General features: G+C 31.4%; 1 protein-coding gene across 5 annotated transcripts in view; it reads left to right on the top strand.

Annotated features, from left to right (window-relative positions):
- Positions 1-17,580, top strand: part of Tfpi (tissue factor pathway inhibitor) — a 75,000-nt gene that overhangs the window by 43,399 nt on the left and 14,021 nt on the right. For all 5 annotated transcript variants that reach the window (XM_046447404.2, XM_046447407.2, XM_046447408.2 and 2 more), the window contains 4 exons: positions 3,501-3,698; positions 6,551-6,589; positions 11,575-11,751; positions 12,320-12,415. In XM_046447404.2, coding sequence (XP_046303360.1) covers positions 3,501-3,698; positions 6,551-6,589; positions 11,575-11,751; positions 12,320-12,415 — 510 coding nt within the window. The remainder of the gene's footprint in view (positions 1-3,500; positions 3,699-6,550; positions 6,590-11,574; positions 11,752-12,319; positions 12,416-17,580) is intronic.

Here is a 17,580-nt window from a genome sequence, read left to right as displayed (position 1 = left end):
GGGGTTGCTGCTATCCAATCTACTGTTCACTTGCTGAGATGCCACAATGCCTAACAGATACATGATCAGCAAAGGATTATTAACATTCAAAAGATTTATCTGAGTAAGCAATGGAAAACAGGGAAGACTGCCATCTCTTTCAAGTGGAGTGGTGAAGCACTGTGTGTCAGACAACACACAGAAATACTCCTCCATTTTAGGGATGCTGTGCTTAAGTATAGGTCACAAGGTCAATGCATGAAAAGGTATTCTAATACAAAACTTCTGTAAGAAATGCCTTCAACTGTGCATGGCAGTAAGGAATAATAAGAGGAATGATATTAATAAAATACAGTCAATTAAAGTTGATAGTGTTTCTTTAGCCATTTGCTATGGAGTTATTACCTTTCATTATTGAAACTATTTTTATTTTTATAAATTTAAGAAAAGTGTAAATAATTGAGCAAAAAATCTATAATTAAATCTATGCCATAAATCAGTCATAGAGGTATGTGACAATATCACACAGATATTAAGAATGAGTGAGATATCTGCTGTAAAACTGCTTGGGAGTTAATGCTACATCCATCACTTATAGTGTGACTTTGAGAAATATGCTTAATTTATGTAATGTTATTTTATAATTTGTAAAATGAAGATAATGTCAATCTCAGAAACGTGGGATCATCAAATGATATAATTATTTAAAAATCTTTGTATTAGAATATCTTTTTGTGTGTGCCTCTTTGTGCTGAGTAATTACTCAGTAATACTAGCTATTGTTGTTACAATAACTACATAAGGACACTTTGGTTTGCAATCTTTTACTTTGTGGTACGCTGACACACTCTTGTGGTGAAGTTATTGAATAGCAGGCTGAATCTGGGGCAGGTGATTCCAGATGAGAGCTATAAAAGATTTAGCTGGATGATAAAGACTATCAACAATATTGAGAGAAAGCAGTGTAACTATTAATACAAATGAATCTCATTTAAATCTTTGAGTAATAAGAATGTTTTTCCTGAATATATTTGGAAATGTGGGTATTATGTGTTTACCTGTGTATATCATAGGCAAAGTATTTTAAGAAAATGAGAAGTATGAATTTTAGTGCACAGCATTAGGTATCAGAAAGTGTGTGTGTGTGTGTGTGTGTGTGTGTGTTACTAGGGATTGAACCCAGGGTTGCTTTATCAGTGAGATATATACCTAGCTTCTTCTATTCTTTATTTTGAGGCAAGGTCTTCTTAAGTTGCCAAGGCTGGCCTTGAACTTGCAATCCTCCTGCCTCAGTTTCCTGCCTGCTCAGAAACTCTTAATATGCCATAGAAACCTTTGGGAGACAATATTGATTTATCAGACAAGTTTATCAGCATAAAATATTAGATAAAGAAATAGAAAAAAGCAAATGAAATTAAAACTTGCATACATTAATGAATGGTTAATTCATTATGATGGAATTATTTGCAAATACTATGTGTATTGATTAAATTTGATGACACCATGCTATAAGTAAAAAAAAATCAAAAACTATATTGGCCGCTGAGTATGGTGACTTATTACTGTGATCTGTGACTTGAGAGGCTGAAGAAAGAGGCTGAAGCAAGACTGTCTCAAAATTTAAAAAGTGATAATAATAAATATAAAAATGGCTATTTGTGACTCAGTGGTTAAGCACCCCTGTAGTAGCAAAAAAAAAAAAAGCACAAACACAAAACTCTTTTGGCCAATTGAACAGAAACCCAGAAAAGCTGAAATGCAAATGCTCAAATACACAGAAATCAAATTTAGTTAAAGGTTTGAACAATATTATAGCTTATTAATAAGGGAGTCCACAACAATCGTGTTTGGTGCTGAAAGTTTTTCTCTGTCATAACAATCCTCTGTCATATATTAGTTCTATCTTATCAAATTTGGTGTCTGAAAAATTTATTATTCTATCATTCCTGTTCAATTTATTTTATATGAAGACAAAAATGCCAATTCAGTTATCAAATAGATCAAAATAGTGATCAAAAGTTTTCAAGGTTGTATTGGTAGTTGAGAGAAAATTTACATGTCCATGAATAATCATTGTCACATATATCAAACAGCACAACAATACAAAATTTTGATAGAAATTTTGTGTGTGTGTGTGTGTGTACATACACTCAATACATAGACAATATCTGAAAAGTACTCTATAGCATTCTTTGGTCATTATTCGGTTGCACCAATCACAATTTTATTTATTTATTTTTTAATTTCTTTTCAGTTTTTAAAAATGATAAATGAGATGATATGTATTTTCTGTGTATAACATGATGTTTCAGGGTTGGGGCTGTAGTTCAGTGGCAGAGCACTTGCCTTTCACGTGTGAGGCACTGGGTTCAATCCTCAGCACCACATAAAAATAAACAAATAAAAGTAAAGCCATGCTGTCTATCTACAACTACAAAAATTCTTGAAAAACATAACCTTTAAAGTATATGTGCAATGTGGAAGGATTAAATCTAGCTCATTATATGTGCAGTATGTAAGGATTAAATCTAGCTCATTAATCCATGCCTTACCTCACATAGTTACCAATTTTTTTTGTGGTGAGAACACTTTACATCCACTTTCAGCATTTTTCAATAAGAAACTACATTATTAGCTAGAATGACCATGCTGTTCAATTGAGCTCCTGAATTCACTCCTCCTGACTAACTAAAATTTTTATGATTTGACCACCAGATCCCCAACCCATCCCCAACCAACTATAATTTCAAAGCTATCTCACTGGAAAATTCTGTAAACAGAACTAGGTGTTTATTAATATTACTGAACTTGATAAAAAAATCTAATTTTAAAACTTTCATTATTTTCTTTTTTGTGAATATCCTTCCCATAATAGGAATTTTTCTGTGACTAATATAAGTAAATATTTAGGAATCAAAATTATAATTCAAGGTCAAGAAATTTCTTCATTTCATTTAAAACAGAAAGATTTGTTTGAACTTTTGCAACATTACTAAACATTTTTATTAAGATGTTTCATGTGTAAAAAGTGACACACGTATGGATTAGGAAGAGAAACTCAAAAAATTGCCCATTAGCATTTGTCTCTAAAACCTGAGTCAAAAGCAGAGGTCTCTATTCCAGTGAGTGAACACATTCTCTTAGTTAAGTTGCCTTATTGTCACTGTTGAATTCCATGTCTATCAACTGGTAAATATTTAACTAATTATAATTATCAAGAGTCTAGAAAAGATATACTATATTTTCTTTAATAGTTGATGAAAAATAAACTTTAACAATTGATAAGGTGAATCTCATTTAGTGGGCTTATTAACTTTACCTTTTGGATAACTAAATAACTTGTCATGTTTTTCCAATGAGCCTGCTTTATTGTTGTCATACTTTCTCTAAAATAGGAACATATTAAAAAAAGAAATGAAAAGAAAAGAGAGAATATTATTATGGCTTTGGTGGAGGAGTACATGTTTTTTTTACATTGCATGTTTTATTTATTTATTTATTTTTCCATTTTTACCTTCTAGATACTGAGTTGCCACCACTGAAATTGATGCATTCATTTTGTGCATTGAAGGCAGATGATGGGCCATGCAAAGCGATGATGAAGAGATTTTTTTTCAATATTCTCACTCAGCAATGTGAAGAATTTGTATATGGGGGCTGTGAAGGAAATCAGAATCGATTTGAAAGTCTGGAAGAGTGCAAAGAAAAATGTGCAGTTGGTAGGTTTCTGACCCAAGAATCTTGGTGGCTATTGAGTCTAATCATAGAGTTGATAATCTCAGAAAAAAGTAATGGAATATTATTTTAACTTTATCAAAGAATCATATATATATATATATATATATATATATATATATATATATATATACTGACTTAGTTGTACACAATGATCTTATAGCTGTTTTCTCTTTTGACAATGAACCTGAAAATTCAGTTTAAGACTATCAAGGTACTAACTAGAAAATACTGGTCAATAGGAAAAAAAAACAGTTGGAATGTTTTCATCTCAGTTTATTATTCAGAATAGCAAGATAACTGAAATACAGAAGAATCAGAGTGTTTTATTTCCCCAGCTTCTAGCACAATGCTCCCTCATGGCATGTTCTTCGTCATTTGCCCAAACAGTTATGCTATATATAGAGGCAGCATCTTCAGTTAGTAACACTAGATACCTTGTTTTGTGCAAAGCAGCAGCTGTACATTCTCTCACCATAGACGTCATAGGAATGTCACTAGCACAGATCAGGCAGCTCAGTGGTCCTCAGTGGTACCATTGGTATTTGTGATTGCTAGGTCCTTTTTCAGCTATAACAGATTTCTATACACTGTTTTCTCTTGTAAGTGCTGGGGCCAAGTATCCTGTGTTGATTTGAAAATCATTCTTGATCATCAGATACCTTGGTTACAGGCCTGGTTGGACCATTTCTTTTTCATTCTTTTTTTATCTTGGAGCCTATTTATTTTCATCAACCGGTCTTTTATCTGACACTCACATCTGTTTCCTTTTTTTTTTTTAATTCAGAAGTCTTATTATTCAACATTGTGCGGAAGATTTTTTACTTACAAATTATCAAATATAATCATTTGTCATTAGTAACATCCCATGTTCTAATCTTTTAAAACATCATAATGGACAAGCACACAAATAAATGTAAATCTCTTGTCATCATTCATTCATTATCTCTTCAGAATCCACTTGATATTGTTGTATGAACCCCTGTGTTTTTTATACAGTAGTATAATATTTGGGATATAGCTAGTGTATAGAAAATATGCTGCTAGACTTTAAAAAAGAAAAAAAAAAAACACCTAAGGAAAGAGTTCTATCTTGAGCCTTGATGGATTAAGTAGAGCTGGGTATTCATTTCCAACATAAAGAACTTTAAAAAAACTGCATAAAATATACAAGGCAACTGTTTCTAAACATTAATAAAAAGGTAGTACAGGATTATAATCACTGAGAGAAAGGAAATACATGAGATGAGCCTCACAGACTGCCCTGATTTCTGCATGAAATCATTCTAGACCACTGTTAAGGGGAGGGAACCCAAAAGCAGCACTGTAGATACTTTGACTGAAGAAGATGGAGACTGGGGATTAGGAGGCTGTGGAAGATGTAGCTTTAGTAACAATATATGGAAGACAATGAATTTGCACAGAGGGAAAATAAAACTCAGAAATCTGGATAGAATTCCCTCTGAGTTTGTCTCTTAATAAAATTTTGCACTTATTTAATAAAAATCTGATGAGTTTGAGGAAATAATTATCATAGATATATTAATAGAACAATTCCAGAAGCCCCCCATAACTGAAAACTATATAGAATTTAATTTTGTAATAGAACTAAATTCTACCTAGAATGAAGAGTACTTTGGATTTGTCCCAGCAAATCTTCAAGACAAACCTGAGGCATCCAGCTGATCCTCAAGTGACTTAACTACCCACCAAAAGAAACTTCAACATTCTTTAAATGAAGACAATAAAATCCATTCATCAGTAGTATGATAGTTTAAAAAAAAATATCATCTGTCCTTGCAAATAATGTTAAATGTTTAACAAAATATGCAAATTGTGATCCATAACTAGGAGAAAATAATGACTCGATGAAATAGGTAGAAACAATAAAGGTGACAAAGGTAGCAGCTAAGAATATTCAAACAGCTATTACAAATACATTATAGAATTTGAAGAAAGCATGAACATAATATGGGAAAAACTTAAAAATATAAAAAAAAACTAAATGGAAATTCTAAACCTGAAAAATATAATATATAAAGTAAGAAAGTTTAAGTCCACAGAAGAAAATATCAGTGGACCTAAAGACAATGAAAGAAACTGTTAAAATGAAGCACATGTGACCCACTCCCCCACCCCCTCCAAAACACAAAAACAAAAAAGATGAAATCCTTGTCATTTTCAACAACATGGATGGAACTGGAGATCACTGTGTTAAGTGAAATAAGACAGACACAGAAAGACAAGCACCACATGATCTCTCACATATGCAATACTAAGAAGTTGATATCATAGAAGTTCAGAGTAGAAAGGTGTTGCCAGAGGCAGGGGACACTAGCAAAGTAGAGGAGGGTATCCTGGGAGAGGTTGATCAGTGGGTCTTAAGTTACAGTTAAATAGGAGCAAGCAGTTCTAGTATGCTATTGCACACTAGGGTGACAATAGATGACACTAAGTGCTATATGTTTCACAAAACTAGAAGAAAATAAATTTAAAGTTTTCATTCTAAAGATATGATTTTTTGAGAAGATATGTTTAACTTCCTTCAAACCTCATATGCATGTATCTAAACAGCACATGGAAACCCATTACTATGTATAATTTTATGTCTTTATTTATTTGTTAAAGTATATTTCTTAAATGTGGTGGATTTGTGGTTACAATAATTGTAAAAATAATCTTTGAAGGAAATGAAAATAATTTTAATTCTTAAGGTATTCTGTACAAGGATAACGTAAGTGGTAATGAATATATTATCCTAGTTTGTTAAATTCAAAGTCACGATATTACATTATAAACTCTTGCAATTGATACACATGTATTGTTTTTATTGCAGGTTATCCAAAGAAGATATCAAAGAAGACATTTAAAAAAGGTGAACATTCATTTACATACATGTTAATAGAATTTGTACAAAAGGCATTTAGATATTCAGTTCTTAGGTTTCTCTGATACAAGGTTGATCATACATTTATATGATGTTTGAAATGGTGTTCTGTTTCCATGGATCTGATGAAAAATAAGAAATAATTTACATGATATTTGGTGGAAGAGGTTCCAAACATTGTATTTGTTCTTATTCTAAAGCATCATGGTATTTAGAGTTAGATTACTCAGAATCCAGAGCCACACATGCTATTTTAACATCTTCCAATAATGAGTTTAAGTATTGCCTCTCCAGTAAATTGCCTTTCCAGTTTAGGTATTTACTCTCCTATTCCATGTTAATCTCAGCATTGTGTGACTTTAGCAAATTTCATTCAATCTCTACCTGAATGGATGCTTGTCTCTGAGTTGTTAATAGGTTTATATGCAAAAAACAGTGGTGCTATGTAGCAACTAATAATTACCTTTGTCAGCATTATTTTCTGTGCATGAACATCTTTGATTTTGTGGTTTTTTAAAATATTTATTTATGATTATTTATAAGAACTGAGTATTTTTAGTGAATAGATGATAGCAGGACAAGAAACAACATTATAAACAGATGGAAAAAAAGCAATTCCCTCTTCATAAAAGTTTAGAAACTGATTTATTCCAGTTACTATTTATGGCTTTTTACATTTAAACAATGAGAAGAAGTTATTAACTCAGAATGTGAAAAAATACAAAATTTAAAGTTCATTTTTTATTTAATTGTGGAGGAAAGAGTTGAAAATTTATAACTTATTGATATTCTTTAGACATAACTCACTGACCAAAATTTGAATCCAACTGTATAAATTCAATGGCAAAATTTTATAGGCAACATGAATATGCATTTATTTATAATTTCTAAAAATTGCTACTTGTAGGGAAGTAATGACCATCACTTCAAGTAAATGAAGTTTTAACTGTCTGTAATTTCAAAGAACACAGCATATTTAGAAAGGGAGTTTTATTTACGAAATATTTTCCAACTTCTATGATATCAACTTTTTAGTATTCCATATATGAGTGAGATCATGTTGTGCTTATTTTTCTGTGCCTGGTTTATTTTCATGAAAAGAAATACCAACATTGAAACGTTGACTTTTCCCAAAAACAAAATTAGAAAAAGTATATGCAGGTAAATTTTTTAGTATAAAATTTTCTATATAATGTCTTTAATAACTCAGAAGCTAATTATTATTGATTGATAAGAAGCATGGAAACTAGATAATAAAACTCCATTTACATTAACATTAAAAATGATTAAATGCTAAAACATATATATAAGGAAGACCTCAATCAACTTGAAATTGAAGATTCAGTAACATTGAAATAGTTGCAAAGACAGTAGACATTCATTCAGTGCCTTGGAAAAAGTTTGTTAGAAAGCAATTTCCAAATATGCAGGCCCAAACAAAAGTTCACATTAGAAATTCTATGCTTATGAAAATTTGTATATAGCTTAGAATGTACTTTCTGTGACACACAATTTTAAGTTCAAGTTATAGCAAACAAGTATATGCAAATTTGAAAGAATGGTACTTCTTTTATCTACGGACATGGGAAACTAATTTCTTGCTTTATAACCATATTTTAATTTGTAGGCCTAAGAAGAATCATTTTACATGTGTGCATTTTCAACTGTGCACTAAAATAAATTCATGTCTTCCAATTGGGCCACATATGAACAATAAGAACTTTCAGATGCAGAATTTGTGAATTGTATATCAGCATAAATTATATTTAATATTTTGTTCTTTATAATCAATATTTTATGCACTTCTCTTAAACATAAAACTTTTATATCCTTGTTAAGGCTATATAAAATTTAATAAGTACATACCAATTAAAACAAATCAAAATAATAGTAGTTGAATGTACTCTTTCCTTTCCCTTATAAAAAAGTACTATAAAAATTTAATGTTAATCTTCTTCTCATGCTCTTCGTCCCTACTCTGTTCTTAGTTACTCTCCTTATATCAAAGGAGAGATTTGGCATTTGCTTTTTAGGGATTGGCTAGCTTCACTTAGCATAATCTGCTCTAGTGCCATCCATTTCCCTGCAAATTCTATGATTTTGTCATTTTTTAATGCAGAGTAATACTCCATTGTGGACGAAGAGCATGAGAAGAAGATTAACATTAAACAGAGATGAGAGGTGGGAGGGAAAGGGAGAGAAAAGGGAAATTGCATGGAAATGGAAGGAGACCCTCAGGGTTATACAAAAGAACATACAAGAGGAAATGAGGGGAAAGGGAAAAATAATACAAGGGGGAGAAATGAAGGTCAATAGAGGGGGTAGAGAGAGAAGAGGGGTGGGGAGGGGAGGGGAGGGGGGATAGTAGAGGATAGGAAAGGTAGCAGAACATGACAGTCACTAGTATGGCAATATGTAAATCAATGGATGTGTAATTGATGTGATTCTGCAATCTGTATATGGGCTAAAAATGGGAGTTCATAACCCACTTGAAGCAAAGTGTGAAAGATGATATATCAAGAACTATGTAATGTTTAGAACAACCAACAATAAAAAAAATAAAAAAATAAAAAAATTAAAATAAAATAAAAAAAAACAAAAAAAACAAAATGGTAGATACAAAAAAAAAAAAAAATTTAAAGAATTGTGGCTTAGTGGTAGAGCACTCGCCTGGCACATGGGAGGCTCTGGGTTCAATCCTCAGCACCACATATAAAAATAAATAAATAAAGGTATTGTGTCCAACTACAACTAAAAACTAAATATTTTTTTAAAAATTAAAGAATTGTTTGTATTTCCTTCCCCCATATATTTCACTTAACTGTAAGTCATAATATCATTCACTTCGAAAAACAGGTATATTATGTGGAAAAAAAAAAAGATCAACAGCAGGCATAATGAAGGAAATGCGAATCAAACCACAGTGAGTTTTTACCTTGCTCCTATGAGAAAGGATATTATCAAAAAGACAAAGATAACACTGTTATCAGGAATGTGAATTTGTATGGTACTATGGCAAACAGCATGGAGAGTCCTCAAAAGTTTAAAATTAAAGATAAAAATAACACATAATTCAGAAGTCCCACTATTGGTCATACATAAAGGTAAATGAAATGTATATGTTGAATAGATGGCTACACCCCGGTGCTCACTAATGCACTATTCACAACAAGCCAAGATACAGAATGAACCTAAATGGTCATCCACAGATAAACAGACAAAGAAAACATGGTATGGTCTAAAAAATGCAATATTATTCAATCATAGAAAAGAATAAAATCCTGTCATTTGCCACAACATAGATGGGCTTGAAGAATATCAATTAAATAAGCCAGACACAGAGAAACAAACACTATGTTTTCTCACTCATATATGGTACTTTAAAATGCTGACCTAAAAACAGAGTACAGTCGTGGTTACCAGTAGAGGTCAAGGTGATTGGGGAAGAGTTATTGGGAAGATGTTAGTCAAAAAACACATAATTACAGTTGGATAGGAGAAAACTTTGAAAAGACCTATCATGCAGCATGGTGGCTATAGTTAGTGACCACATATTATAATCTCCAGGAATGCTAGTAAAATGGGTATTAAGTGTTCGTAGTACAGAAATGATAACCATGGGAAATCATGCATGTTAATTTTCAGCATGTATATATGCTTTAAGGCATCATGTTGCATGTATTAAGTACATGCAAATTTAACTGTCCATTTAAAGAAATACTTGTGAAAAACAGGAGAAAATAGGGAAATCATACTAAGATTCACTCTAAAAAAAAGAGGTGATAAACATAAATTGACTTCAAATTGGTACATTTAGAATTCATAGATGATAGCTTTAAGTTATACTAAAATAGGAAATTTTATGTTAAAAAGAACAACTTTTTAATAGGGGATTGCTGCTTCTCCAGATCTGCAACTGCTGTAGATATCATTTACATTACAAAATAATTACTTTTTTCATACTATAATACTGGTGGGTATTGGTTCCCTGAGCTAGAAGAACAAGTTACTGTAAGAAATAAAAGCAACATTTAGCCACTATAATACTGGAGTTACAAGAAAAAGTGGAGAAACTGGAGCTTTGTCCAAAATATTCAAGCCCAATGAGCTTGGTGATTATAATACATTTGAGAATCAGCTAGATTCTCTTTACAGAGTATGCACGTAGAAAGAGCTTGCAATGTAGATCATTGTATCACAACTTTTGTGACAGCTGTGTTTAGCCTGGTTGGAGCACTATCAAAGAAGTGGTATTAGATTTTGCAAAAGCCTCTTCAATCCCTGAACATGTATTTCCTTTCTGCCTCTGCACTGTTGGAATCATTCCAGTGCTTGAAGAAAAGAAAAGTTGCAGCAATGGAGGATGTCATACCTACCACAGATATCAATTTCAGCCTAAGAATTCAGGAACTTCTAAGAATAACCATGAAAGCTTCCGTACCCTTCAAATCTTCTTTTCCAAATTTTAAAATTTAAGCCATTCTTAATGAAGCAATACATGGTACTGCATTCCCTAATGATACCCTACACCTCAATAATATGAAAGATTCATAGATCTTTCCTAAATATTGATGCACAAAGTTAAACATAAATAATTAAACCAAAATTTACCATCCTAATTTGTAATTCCAAAACAAGGACAGCACATGATAAAATAACCCCACATCGTTTATTCACTGAATTCATGAAAAAAAGTAGTTAATTCTCTATTGATTTATTGTGAGAAATGTAGAGATTGAAAAGCTAATTTAAAAACTCTGTGTTACAATGGTTGTGTAATGATTATTCTAAATACCACAATAGATATGGTGAATAATTTGCACATTATATAATGTTTCCAGAAAACTCAGATTTGTACTTATTATTCTTCAAGTTTACTCTTTAAATACCAGTTAGTTATTAATAAATTTAGTGGATATAACTAAATTATTTACCAAAAAATACTACTTTCTGATATTTTTTATAATTTCTAGAAAAGCCAGATTTCTGCTTTTTGGAGGAAGATGCTGGAATCTGTAGAGGTTATATTACCAGGTATTTTTATAGCAATCAGTCAAAGCAATGTGAGCGTTTCAAGTACGGTGGGTGCCTGGGCAATCCAAACAACTTTGAATCCTTGGAAGAATGCAGGAACACCTGTGAGGATGTTTGTAAGTTCATTTCCATCTCATTTTAAACCATTCATAGGCACCCTTTAAAAATAAGGCATCATAGAAGACATTCAGATTTATCTAGGGTTTGTTTTAGCCATGTAAATGAAGAGAGTCTTGTAATGATTAGATCTGAAAGAAGTTCATTATTGATTTTGTTTTTTAAACAAAGCATAGAGAATTAAGACATTTAAATTGTTTCCATAGATCTCATATTATCTTTATGACATTATTTAATTTTCCTTACACAGAATAGTATAGTATAATTTTGGCATAATTGTAGGCCTAGTGAAATACTTTATTCTTATCAGAATTTAGAAGCAAATAGTAAATTTGAAACAGCCACCTTAAATCAATAAGTTTTATCTACTGATTATTAAGGAGATGACTTACACATTAACTGTTATACTTTTTTTTAACTAAGAACATGGAAACATTACCTTATGTTACATTCCCTATTCAGTATTTGTTAATTTAACATAACAATGTGAGTAAAATTGTGCTTTGCTTTATGTGTACAAATACAAAAATATTACAATATTCTCATATTGGGCTGTACTTTTTCCAGTGAATGATTTCCAGGTGGATGATTATAGAAAGCAGCTTGATGCTATAAACAATATCTCTGTGACTTCCCAACCTACCAAAATTCCCAGCCTTTGGGGTAAGAATCTCATTTTTTATTTCAGAAAAATACCAAAATAGTAATAGTGAAAATGGATTGTGTATTAGAAGTATTCTTTGTTAAAAAATAAATCCTACTTTTTAATTTAATAATGGGCATGTTAAAATAGTAAGATTCTAAGTGTGTAAGACTTTTAATCCTATGAAAGTGATAATTTTCCTAATCTCTTTTAAAGTATGCTTTGAAGTAGGCTTTTATGTACCACATGGAAACTTTCATATGATATTTAATTTGGAGCCAATTTTATGGTATAAGATAGTACTAGGGATTAGCTTCACTATATGATGATAAATCATTGAATTGAAAGTGGCATGTCAAAAGTGGTCTAAATTGAGCATTGACCCTGGGCAAGTTCTCTGTTATTAGTCAGAGAGCACATTACAAAATGTGTTTTAGTAACCATCCCCAAAAGGCATGTCACTCTGGACAGAAACTTCTTTTGGACTTCTTCAGGATTCCCATTTGGATTCTACCCTGTTCATATATTTATTAGATTTTTTAAAAGGATAAATGAAATGTTCCCTCAAAACACAGAGCTCAGAAAATAGTGAGAGTACTGGAAAACAAAAGAAAACACAAATATCTGGACAGTTAGAAGCACCCTTAAAAAGCAGAAAATTAACAGTATAAAGCTCTACCTAAATTTTAAAAATCACAAGTTCATTCAGAAATTAAGGATTACACTTAGAAGCAGTCCCTCTGAGTATGTCAAATGTAAACTTCACATGAGATGCAGGTATTTCTGTGGCTATTAAGATTATAACATTAGTATAAAAATAAATAAGAGTTTGGTCCAGGAGTTAACTACCCTGGTCATGTGTTTGAATCAGATGGGATTCACAATCAAAATATCATTTATTTATAACAAAAAAATTAGTAGGAAAACAAAATTTCTGCCCAGATGAATTTAAAGCACTGCAAAGGTTGCTTGAGAGTTGTCTGGAATGAGGTCTGTCAACATCCATATTAGACCCACAGCTACCCAATCACCTGTGACTATTGCTTTAGTCTGAGAACCACACCTTGGGAGTCACAGAGAATTTGAAACATACTTAAGAATGACTGGTAAGTGTAAGGAGACTCCAGATCTAAGATGAAACATTGCATATGTTCTCAAAACTTTAAATACTCTTAAGTCAGGTTGTGTCTATACACTTCTCACCCTTTAGTCCTGCCCAATCTAGACCTCCAAATCGACACCAGCATCCCCACCCTTCCCTGTCCTCCTGATTAATGAGGACATTTATTTATTTGAAGTCTAAAGCATAGCTATCTCCCTGCAAAATGTTTGTTTGTGTTGTGAGATCTTCAAGAAAGAATGGTTGTCTCACAGGTTAGCAAATTCTTTAAATCATAGGTAGTCAGGAGTTGCTTAACACATAAGAGGCCATAAAAGGAATGAAAACGTTCTCTGGGAGTTGAAAGATGTGCTAAATTCAAACTGTCTTCAGAATTTTTGATGTTATAATCAGGGAAGTGTCCTTAACACCAAATTGACCTATGTTTTATTTTTTAAATATTGCTTTCCTTATAATGAGTATCTTCGTGTTTCTTTATTTTTTTATCTGTAAAAATGAGTGGTTTCTTGCATGGTTTATTTCTACCAGCTCTGTATCTTTCAAAGATGTTTTGTTTTAGACACTTAAATATTACATGTTCAAAGGAATTTTAAATTTTATTGTTTTAAAAGATGTGACAGTTTATAATGACAAAATTAACAGGCTTAAAGATACATGTGATACAATAGGTCTACAAATATATGAAATAGTTTTTCAATACTTCAGTATTTTCTGTTTGAGTCCAACACCAATTAAAGGGGAGATATTAAATCAGTCATCATTAAAATAAGTAGAGTAGTTTAGGAAATAGTTTTCTTTTGCCTCCCTGTTTAATGAAGTATAAAATTCATGATTTTTTTGCAAATGTACTACCAAGAAAAAAAGTGGAAATGAAGAAAGGGGTGAGAAGGTAATTTAAACAGGCTTTAAATACTCTGATAGGTGTCCATTCTATGCTTTCATGAAGAAGCATATTGAAGTGTAATAAATAAATAAGTGGTTATAAAATAAATTATTAACTAAGAAAGAAGTAAAAAATGAAAGCACAAATTGAAAAGAAACTATAAATAAGGATTTTATTTAAAATAGTAGGCATTTAAAATGTTTTCATAGTAATTGCCTTTAAAATTAAGGCAAATTCTTCCTTCATTTGTTTAGAAAACTTCTAAAATTTTGATTATATATATTTGCCTCAAAAAATCTATATTCTACTGTTTATCATAGTAATGATACTTTTTCCTCTTTTTCTAGAAGCATAAGACATATTCTTTTCTTTGTCTTTTGTTTTGCAATCTTCCTAACCTAAAACATGAAATAATATTAAAATAACTACTTTGAGAGTTTTATATAGTAAGGGTGGCTTGGCATGGGGAGCTTAGCAATGAAGTCAGGGCTGCATTCTTCCTAAGACTGCAAGATCCCTGAGCTTCCCTGTGCAGGATGCAGAAGGCAGTGTGGGGATATCCCTCCTCTCCATGCAAAACCAAGATAATCCCTCCTCTGCTTCATCCAAGGGGTGTGCTGACATCTATAAAGATCTCCTAATTTCTCAGCTCAAAAAAAAAATTACATTCATCACTGCTTGCAATAATCTTAATACATTAGATGATAATTTAAGGAAATTCAGTTCTTGGCTTAGGTGAAACCTTGTTATTTAAGGTTTTTAACAAATGTGTAAGGATCTTTGTATCAGTTTCTTTTGAAAAGATGTAAAACTTACAAGTTTCAACTCAGTGTGAAGGAATTATACAACATAAACAGCATTCTTTAAAAAATATTTCCATTAAATAACAATCCTTACAGTATTTAAATATTCAAAAATGTAATTATCATCAATCATTTAAGTGGGATATTTGCAATTATAATTTCAAATGTTTCTCTTCATGATACTAGAAAAGTGTTTCAGAAATTTTGTTTAGTGTTTATTGTTACTAGAAAATGGCTTGGTAAACTAATTTTAAATTTCTACTTATTCATAACTACTAGACTGTTGTATCTTGGTTTGAGTATATATTTTTTAAGTAATCGCTCAACTCAAGGTTAAGCACAGTTGAGGTTTAATTTTTTTATTTATATATTTCAATTTTTTAAAATTTTTACATTTCACCTCTACTTACAAGTTATTCCACCATTTTGCTACCAGACTATATGGGTGATTTTGAAGACTGTGTCTTATTCTTCCTTAGAGACCATTTTTTAAATGATTTGTAAATGGAATGTGGTGGCGCATGTGTATAGTCCCTGCAACTCAGGAGGCTAAGGCAGTAGGATCCAAACCCAGGGCCTCCCTGGGCAATTTAGCAAGACCCTGTCTCCAAGTAAATAAATAAATAAATAAATAAAATAAAAATGGCTGGGGATGTAGGTCAGTGGCAAAGCATCCCTACATTCAATCCCCAGTACAAAAAGAAAAAGAAAGATTGTAAGCATATCCTGGAGTACAAGTGAGAGCATTATTTGATTTAATCAGCAGAATTAAGAGGATATTTAGCTACAACAAATGTGTCTCTATATGTGTGAGAGAAATATTTCTAAAGCAGTTTCTCTAGATGAGTGAAGTTTATGCATAATCTTCTGAATGAAAACATATCACAACTTGTTCTTCTTCACTTTGCCCCTGTGATTGACCATATGATATTATAGCTCGAAGATATGGGTTCTAGGTCTGGGGTTGTGGCTCAGTGGTAGAGCGCTTACCTAGCATGTGTGAATCACTGGTTTTGATTCTCAATACCACATAAAAATAAATAAATAAAGGTTTTATGTTCATATATATATATATATATATATATATATATATATATATATATATATATATATTCTAATCCCTACTCTTGCACTTAATAGCTGTGTGGCCCTAAGATATTTCTCTAACCACTTGGAGTCTTACCTTCCCACTGTAAAATGGGCATAGTAATGGTCAATGTACAGATCTCTCAGGACAATGCCTGATACTTTGTCAATTATTACAATAATACTATTACCAAGTATTATTATCTACCTTGTATTTCAGAGAAACACACTTAATTCCCCAGACCTTGGTTTCTCATCTGTAAAAACAACTCTATAAGTTCCCATCTGTAGGAGAAATAGATATTTCAAACACTTAAAAAAATCTCTAATTATTCAGGTTAACACCTCAAGAAATACAGTCTCAAAATCACAACTAACTTTTAAAAAAGATTTCACACTACAACTAAATAAATCTATGTATGGAAATAACCAGTTCAGATGTGTTAATTAAAAACAAGTTGAGATCAGTGGCATGCAAAAATATCATGGGATTTCAAAAGCAAAAGCAGAGTATTTGTATCATTTTTGTTCACCTTTTTAATATTTCCAACTTTCCACATATTCCAAGTTCTGCCATTGCTTTTATTTCTATTATTCCAGTTTGAACACTTGAAAATTTAATTTGATCACTTTTTTTCTTGTAATCATTCATTAAATTCTATTGCTTTTTCTAGTGAGACATTCATTTCTGTTTTTTCCATTTTCAGTCTGATCTATTTTGTTCAGATTGTGAATCTGCTCCAAACTCTACTTAGTTTACTCAAACAACGTAAATCTAAACTGGGAAAATAGGGACAGTAAAAGGGAATGCTAAAAAGTTTAAGTTATGTGGTTATTTTAAATATACATGCTTTGGCAGCAAAGCTGAACTGTCATTTTGATAAATCTATGAAATGTTTTATTATTTAAAATATGTATATTTTAATGGGATGTGATATGCCCCCAAAATAACCATGAAATAATAATGGCTCAGGCAAACCAGGTCATATAGACATGAGAGAAACAGTTATCACGAAGCTCATATGTAATGGAGATATATTATATGTGAGCATAATATGTAAGAAAATCAGATACCGGATATAAGTCAATTAAATGTATTTATGTATACATATATATGGAGAGAGAGTAATATATAAGATGAATTATGTATGATCTTTTGGACATCACTGTTTTTGTTCTGCACATCCATGATTTTATGATAAGGCTATTATAAAGTTTATATATTTTTGCTTCATTATAGAAAAAGCAAAAGAAACAAGAAAAAAATTTTACAGATGCATTCTTCCTGTGTTC

The sequence above is a fragment of the Marmota monax genome, unplaced genomic scaffold, assembly GCF_021218885.2.
Source record: "Marmota monax isolate L192 unplaced genomic scaffold, Marmota_monax_Labrador192_F-V1.1 WCK01_AAM20220418_F8-fsc00007, whole genome shotgun sequence".
In the NCBI taxonomy this organism is placed as follows: Eukaryota; Metazoa; Chordata; class Mammalia; order Rodentia; family Sciuridae; genus Marmota; species Marmota monax.
This window is presented reverse-complemented; position numbering and strand designations above follow the sequence as displayed.